The 8,271-nt window shown below is 42.6% G+C and overlaps 1 protein-coding gene across 6 annotated transcripts; it reads right to left on the minus strand.

Moving 5' to 3' along the window:
- Positions 1-330: 330 nt before the first annotated feature.
- On the minus strand, positions 331-8,200 carry LOC143104439 (uncharacterized). 6 transcript variants are annotated; one of them, XM_076268502.1, is made up of 6 exons: positions 7,765-8,196; positions 7,065-7,644; positions 6,740-6,956; positions 6,141-6,375; positions 5,159-5,927; positions 331-1,378 (listed from the first exon to the last, which is right to left on the minus strand). In XM_076268502.1, exons 3-5 carry the CDS (start codon positions 6,833-6,835, stop codon positions 5,188-5,190), a joined length of 1,071 nt encoding a protein of 356 aa, XP_076124617.1. In that variant the 5' UTR covers positions 6,836-6,956; positions 7,065-7,644; positions 7,765-8,196; the 3' UTR covers positions 331-1,378; positions 5,159-5,187. The 6 variants fall into 6 exon arrangements, with proteins under 6 accessions (XP_076124617.1, XP_076124616.1, XP_076124614.1 ...); XM_076268501.1 differs by lacking the exon at positions 331-1,378 and having other exon boundaries at positions 4,934-5,927; positions 7,765-7,942; positions 8,108-8,200; XM_076268499.1 differs by lacking the exon at positions 331-1,378 and having other exon boundaries at positions 4,934-5,927; positions 7,065-7,252; positions 7,427-7,644; positions 7,765-8,195.
- Between the last annotated feature and the right edge of the window lie 71 nt (positions 8,201-8,271).

Below are 8,271 nucleotides of genomic sequence, written 5' to 3' on the forward strand. Positions count from 1 at the left end.
AATTCACATTCACTTTCTCACCAACAACATAAAAGTATGCATAAACACTAATAATCAAGTCAGAAACAATGGTTTAGATGTATTTGGTCTATAAGAATAAACCATTTATTTGTATATAAGCAAATGCTACAGTCAATAAGAATGACATTAAAAAAAACCATACTGTACCTTACCAGTAATACAGGAAGTAAGTATACTGTATTCATTGAAGACCATTTCGGAAAAGAGACATAAAATACATTTGATTCAACAAATACAACTTCCTTATATAAATCAGTATAAAATGAAAATTATATACATATATATAAAATATATTATTATTCATGAAAAGCTAGGAATACAATCAACATCATTCAAAAATCAATGTGTTCTAAACATTTGAAAGTGGATTATATACTTAGAACAAGCCTGTGGAGAATAAACACATATACACATATACACACAAACTCATACCCACACACACACACACACTTACAGAGGAGGATAGGGAAAGGTGGGGTGGGGAACCTGAAGGTTGAACACAGAAGAGCTATGACTCATTACTAAACGCATCCCATTTTGCAGAATGCCAAATCTGACAGCAATTTGTTTATCAATAAAACAAATTCGCCTACCGTTACACTCCAGGGCCATACAAGCTACTTTAGTTTTATTATGTACGTTTTTTATAACAAGCTCCTGCTGTACAGGAATATGTAGGCGACAGAGTAGTAGTTGGAGCAGCTGAAGGTGAGGCTGAAATTTCAACGGAAATGCCTACCAGCTGTTGTGATAGATTTCCTCCACATTCTTTCTGGTTGTAGCTACCAAACCTAGGTTCAACACCAGATTCTGCATTGCATTGTCAAACTTGAAATAACAAGAAGCTACTGACAACAGCAATGTCAATGGAGAAAAAGTGCTTTCTGGTATTCTGCGTTTTTTGGAGTACACAATATGTATTCATCATTTGGTCAATGTCCCCTGATCCCTGCCAAGACTTGGTTCCCCAGTAGCAATGGATATTAGGGAGGGAAGTGAACCCCCATGTAAATGATCAATCCCAGAAACCTGTGAAACTCTTCTGGGGTCTTTGTCCCATGCCCCTGCACTGTTTGCATACGATGGCCTACTAAGCACAAGCTCCCATTCCTTCCGGTTGGTAAAACCACATATGCCTGGGACAACAATGTGAGTAAAAAAGAACATAACAAGTCTATTTCACACAGTTTTTTAGTCTGCACCATCCTACGCACGGCACATAAATCTATACCTTCTTCCTCCATCCCCTCATGGTCTTCAGCATTGTGAGCGCAAGCTCATGAGCAGTCAGCTACCTCTTCAGGCTTGCGAGAAGGTCTGTGTAGGTCTTGTCATCCTCCATGTAGGTGCAGAAGCTCTGGAGAAAGAGGCAAGTTCCATGTTACATCTGAGATTGGACTGGCACAGGTACCTGCCACCACCCACCACGCTTGTGTGGTGTAAAGATCTAACCTCCGCAGACCGAGAACAAGGAGGAGAGGAGGAGGAAACTGCTTGGCTGGTTTAACCAGAGAGAGGGCTCAAGATAGAAAGCTAAAACTATAGACAATAACAGTGGAAACGAGAAACCAGTGGAGAGCAGTGATCCTGCTAGATCCAGCAGAGTCTCCTTCTAAAAAATTATGATGTGTCTGCCCATCTGAACTCATCATTTGAGTATCATGACATCAGCACTCTCCCTTCATCAATATACTCTCATTTCCATTCAGTCTGTGGTAGGTTGTAAGTCATGCCCTACCTGATACATGTTTTAAAAGCAGATTTGTACAAAGCAGATGACCTGATGGCGACTTCACTGTTACAATTGTTTCAAGAGTTCAGCAAAAGGGGCTGTAGACTAAGATTTTAGATGCTGAATATCCTAAAAGACTACATTTGAACACCTAGGCCTACATTTGGATGTCATTTGATGTGCATCATCTGAACAACAAGGTCGAAAGGAGGAATAATGATGATCCTATGACAGTGAGGGGGAAGTAGGGTCGTGTCCCTCCAGTCAATGGAACTCCTGTGGCAAGAACAGGAACACAAAACAGTGTCTGCCGATTAAGAGTGAGGGATAGCTGTGAATTGTTAAGGCAGAGGCAGGGGTTGGGTTTTATGTCATTGCCAAGTAGTGATGGCATACCGGTAATACTTGTAGAAAATACACTATTCCAGAAGGGTCTGAAAGGGATGCATTCTCAAAGCATGTGCCAAGTGCCTGATCTGGGCAGTGAGTGCAAGGAATCTTGTTTGTTCTTTTCTTATCTTATAGGGCTCACAGAAAGACAATATTGCATTTGGTTTTGGGGACTGCAGCAAGCATGAATTTCATCTTAAAGATGCGGTCATCATTGCACAGGAAGTTGCGTTTGTTATGTTAATGTTTACATTTAAAATTATTAGCAGACGCTTTTATATATTTTTGGACTTCTTGCCTTTTATTGATAGAGGACAGCGAAGAGTGACAGGAAGGAAGTGGGAGAGAGAGATGGGGTGGGATGCCCCCACTTTGTTCCCTGTTTTCGGAGCCTGGGCTGCCTACACAGTGTACTCACGGAATAGGTAGCTAGCAGATCGTGAGGAGATAATTGCTGAATGTGTCAAATATTATGGACTTTAAATCACGTATGATCGCTGACTGCACCTTTAAGTCTGAAAGGTTAATCCTCCCTTCCATGAGGTTTTTAGAACATAAGTTTTTACTGATATGTGTCATTTTGTAGTCCTCCTCTATAGTATATTTACAAACGATTTCTCAACACTGCAATGCTTGTGGATCATCCCAAACAAAAGAGCCACTCACCCCATGGCACCTTGTAGGCCTGTGACACTTCAGAGCCTTATAGGATATGAGGCCTTGGGCCTCTCAGTGAAGGAGTAGGGTCATGTGTTTGTTGTGTTGGAGTGGACTTTTCATACTAACTTGATCAACATGTTTGGATGTTATAATGGGACATGGGAGATTTGATGAGAGAAAAGCCACTGAAACCAAAATAATAGAGTAATAATCCCAAGTAAATTTTCATGGCTAGCACTTCCTTGTCTTCACATTTAAAGCTTTGCCTTGTTATGCCTTCAACAGCACGGTTTAAAACTTACTGAGAAGAACATCATCTTCACTCTGTGGCTTGCTTGCAACTATATAACTTGCAGTGTTTTTTTTCCCCAGAAATGCAGAATTTACCCACAGAACCCTACTGACCATCTCACCGCAAGCGAGTCAGGGGAGAGGACCTCAAGAGCTCCGGGTTGTGTTGTGAGTACAGTCCGAACCACAACAAACCAGACTGTAACCCCATGTCCTTAATAGGCCCCTGTAGCTTTTAGCTGTCCACAGCCAACATTACCCGTAATTTCTAAAGTTTGTGCCAACCCGTTCTCCACAAGTTAAGAAAACATAACAGATTAGTAATAATGTTTACTAGTAACATTGTCAATCTGAAAGAGTTACTGCCTTAGCTGGGTAAACCAGGTGTTACAGTAGGCCTTGAGAAATAAAGCTAGGAGTTCCTCAAGACAACTTAAGAGATGTAATAGGCACCTAAAGTCAACATTAATTAAGACAAACTTGATGTGCATCCATTTTCTTGCACTGAGACAAACACGCCCATTTACTTTCAGCAGGTGACCATTTGTTTTTTTTTACGTCCAATAAGTTAAAATTGTACACTTCTTCCTCTTATTGAATAGAGGGCCATTTTGTGTCGAATCAGATAGAATTCAAGAAAATGGCTACAGTCTCAAATTTTGCTAAAATTGTGTCTTCATAATGTTTAGATCCCAATACTACGACCTGTAAAATATTTTTGTTTAGTTTTCACACATTTTTTCATGTTTTCATGCATGACGGGACTATAGTTTGTACCCTGCCCATTGTTTTTACATAAGGCCCTAGATTTAAGAAAGTGCAAAACAAGACACAGACTCATTTTAAATAATGATTTTTTGGAAAAAAGGACTAAAATGGTATGTGGGGTAGCCAGAAGGAACACAACAGGCATGAGTCAGGTTAAAAATGCCCACACATGAACCTGTGTCATGTTGTGAATGAGGCAGTTGACTTGTGTGTAGGTTGAAAGTGCACAGGAAGTAGGCCATCCAGTAAATAGGTCAGGGTACAGATCAGTTTGGGTACAGGGTACAGATCAGGAATGGAGGAGGAGGAGGACACTGGAATCAGCAAAAAAACTGTTGCTTCTAATTTTCATCTACACAAATTTTGACACGAGTGTTTAGACTGTTTTGGTATGCTTATGACCAAAACCACATCTGGCTCAAAGTTAAATAAGAATACATAGAAAAGCTAAAAAAAAAAGGCATCACTTAACAGCTGTGTCACAAAATGAGAAACTGAGTGGGAAGCTGCTGAAATGAGCAATGCTGCTTCCCTCTGCTGGTGATTATGATCACACCGCTGGTTACAGCAAAACTCTGCTAAACATTGAAATGACAAAAATACTGGAGACCAGCAATGCTGCAAATTAAAGTAACTGATTTTTTTTTATAGCTAAAAACAAACTAACACCAGATGAGGGCTGAGAAGACTATTTTATATTATTTTGACATTTTATGGTTCAATAGACGCCATGCAGAGCCACGACCAGTAGAGGTCAGCCAATATGGCCTGTAAACTACAGCTGGTGGAAGGCTCCCTATTGAAAGTAACATTTCATAGCTGACCAATGAAATAGGGCTTTTTTTTTAAAAAATAAGGCTTTAACCCTTAATAGTCTATAATTTTCTCCCAGGATCAATGTTGCACTCTTCCAAAGTTCTGGCTGGGCTATGTTGGTAATTTAATTTACACAAGGGGCAGCATGCGTGACACGTGTTGCACATTTTATCGACATAATATACTCGGACATCGGTCAATTTCTAATGACCAGAGATAAGTACATTAGAAGCATGAAGCTCTGCTTTTCAGTATTTGTCATACTTTATTCTTTAATTTAGAATATCCAGTTCCAGTTCCAACAAATACAAAAAGATACATTTCTGTTAGTACATATACATAAAAAAAATACTGCTTCTCTATGTGTGCTTAGCAGTGTAATACAACTCCTCTCTCATTGTGGATTGGGATTTGACTGTGATGGCTCAAGGGGTACAATCAAGTTTTTGACATTTTTGTGGTAGTAAAATAGACACTCACTCAGTCCCTGCTTTGGGCTGTTTCCAGAGTTAGGCACTGACGGAGCTGTGACCATTAGCTGGTGACTCAGTGGTCATGCTGCAATAGCCATGGGACAACGCTCTAAGGAGCTGTGGCTCTCCTTCTCTGCTCGCAAAGACCAGCACCTCAGGGTCTGGAGCTGCCGTGAGGAAAGGTGACAAACCTCCCACATTGCCCCACCACCAGGCCTCCCTCCTCAGGGCAAACCTTCTGCCTCTGGGCCCGCGGGCCAGCCGCTCCCTCAGGAGGTGCACGTTCCACAGGACGAAGTGGAACAGGGGCAGGCAGACCAGACTGAATCCCAGCGTGCAGAGGGTGGCGAGGACCGGGTTACCTCCGAAGTCCAGCACGCGGTACACGTACGGCTGTCCGTTCATGTTGGTGAAGCCCCCCAACCAGAAGACAAGGACAAAGAGCAGGTAGAGAACCCCGGCTGCCAGCAGGTAGACGTAATGGACCAGGTGCACAGGTGTGGCGGACAGGAAGAGCTCCAGGAGAACCTGAGCGCTGTTGACCACGTGGAGGTTGATGCTGAAGGGCCTGATTGGGTGGTGGGACACGGGGTAGTTGATGGACCAGTAGAGGACGGACACCGTGAGAGAGAAGGTGCTCACAACGACCTGCAGGAGCCACTGCAGGCGGAGCGAAAGAGCCAGTGGAGGAGGTGTGAGGCGAAGCAATGTCCACTGCTCAACCCAGAGACGGGAGGACTCTGTGTGGGGGGCTGCCCCTGAGGTGTCCAAACTGTCTGGAACGCAAAGGCGAACTAGCCAACATTATTTGAAGAGTTCAGAAGCAAAACCCTCTAAATCCATTTTTCTTTTAAATGAGCATTTTCATTTTTTTAATTATGCTTCAAGTAATATATCAGTTCATGGCTGAGAAATTAAATTTCTGACAAATTCACATTTTGCATCCACATCTTACACCCACCTACCCATCTATAGCCATCTTCTCATACCTGAGCTCTTCTTTTTAACCTCCCGTCTGCAGAAGCACCTGATGCAAACCAGCATGGCAATGAGGTTAACCAGTGCGATGAGGTAATATACTCCCAGAATGCAGTAGGTCAGGTGACACAAGAGGATCAGCCATTTGGGGGAGGCAAATAGCAGGCCAGAATGGATACACCAGGCCAGCGTGTAGACCAGCGCCGAGAGCCGGTACAGGAGCCAGACCCAAGGAGGGAGGTACCACTGAGGAGAGGAGCAGGGGTGAGGGAGAGAGGTGAGAGACGGGGTGTACCACTGAGCAGGAGTGAGGGGGGGGGAGACAGAGACAGTGAGAGAAACACTATCTGGAGTCTAGCAGATTAATAGCTGTTGATCCCATTCCACCTCTGTATCCCTGCCAAATCGATCCTCTTGACACAAGTTAATAGGTTCTATTTTAAGTTGTTGACCAGAAGAGCATTCAAATATTCAAAAATAGCATTCACTTTTGTTTTCTAGTTTTTAGCATAATGCAACACTTAAAAACAATGTCAAAACGCCCAAAGGCCTGTCAGCTGGTAAAAAGTAGTAAGTATTAAGTCCCTTGCATTGCTTCATATGTACTCACCCGAGGTTCAAGTAAGAGTTCAGGTGTAGCTGGAAAAAGAGGAAGCTTCTTCACCTGGAACTCTTTCCGAAAGCTCAGAGTCCAGCTGGCTCCCATCAGAGCTACTGCCACTCTGGCCTTAAAGCGCTGGGCAAGCCAATTCCAGTAGGGCTATTGCAGGACAAAAATGATGACTTTGTGCGGAGTTTTCCCAAGCTGCAGAGTGAGTACGGCTCTGCTATGTAGACACAAAGGCATCCATTCAAAAACAACGGAAAACACTAGAGAATATTTGAAATTAACTTTGTAAAAGGGTTTAAAGGATCATGGGTCACAGCACACTAACCTTTAGTGTGAACACCAGACTAATAGTTCTTCGTATGAAAAATGCGGAGACATCAACAAACTTTCCGAGTGAACGAGTGCAGACTCATAGCTGAAGTGTACAAGCCTTGTAGTCTACTGCCAGTGACGATGCGGTTAATGCAGCCGTCGTGACTCCGCTCAGGACAAACATTACAGCACTTATGTAAACTGTTGACCAGAAGAGCATTCAAACATGCAGAAATAGCGTTCACTTTTGTTTTTTAGTTTTTAACATGCATTAAAAAGCATAATGCAACACTTAAAAACAATGTCAAAACGCCCCAAAGGCCTGTCAGCTGGTAAAAAGTAGTAAGTCCCTTGCATTTCTTCATATGTACTCACCCAAGGTTCAAGTAAGAGTTCAGGTGTAGCTGAAAAAAAGGGAAAGCTTCTTCACCTGCAACTCTTTCCTAAAGCTCAGAGTCCAGCTGGCTCCCATCAGAGCTACTGCCACTCTGGCCTTAAAGCGCTGGGCAAGCCAATTCCAGTAGGGCTATTGCAGGACAAAAATGATGACTTTGTGCGGAGTTTTCCCAAGCTGCAGAGTGAGTACGGCTCTGCTATGTAGACACAAAGGCATCCATTCAAAAACAACTGTCACAACAACGGAAAACACTAGAGAATATTTGAAATTAACTTTGTAAAAGGGTTTAAAGGATCATGGGTCGCAGCACACTAACCTTTAGTGTGAACACCAGACTAATAGTTCTTCGTATGAAAAATGCGGAGACATCAACAAACTTTCCGAGTGAACGAGTGCAGACTCATAGCTGAAGTGTACAAGCCTTGTAGTCTACTGCCAGTGACGATGCGGTTAATGCAGCCGTCGTGACTCCGTTCAGGACAAACATTACAGCACTTATGTAAACGGAGCACAACAACATAATTGTGTTATACCAAATGCATAATTGCTTACATGTGATCAGCTAGCATTCACACACATATTAGAAAAAGTTGTTTTCCCTGTGACCTAGAGCCATTGATGGACTGACCACTGTAAATGAGAAATTATAAATAAGGTACCTGTTCATGCCAATACCCATAAAATAAAAACAAGGATACTAGGTTGACCGGTTGTGTGAAGTGATACTGCAGAAATGTTAATCCAATAGCTAAATTAAAATACAGGGCAGACAGTACTCTGGTGCCAACAACAATAACCTGCAAAGCCTGAAGTGAAACAGTGT

Source organism: Alosa pseudoharengus, unplaced genomic scaffold, assembly GCF_046254945.1.
Source record: "Alosa pseudoharengus isolate Yale_2024_CS ecotype anadromous, Long Island Sound unplaced genomic scaffold, YU_APseudo_1.1 YU_APseudo_1.1_scf_5, whole genome shotgun sequence".
Lineage (NCBI taxonomy): Eukaryota > Metazoa > Chordata > Actinopteri > Clupeiformes > Clupeidae > Alosa > Alosa pseudoharengus.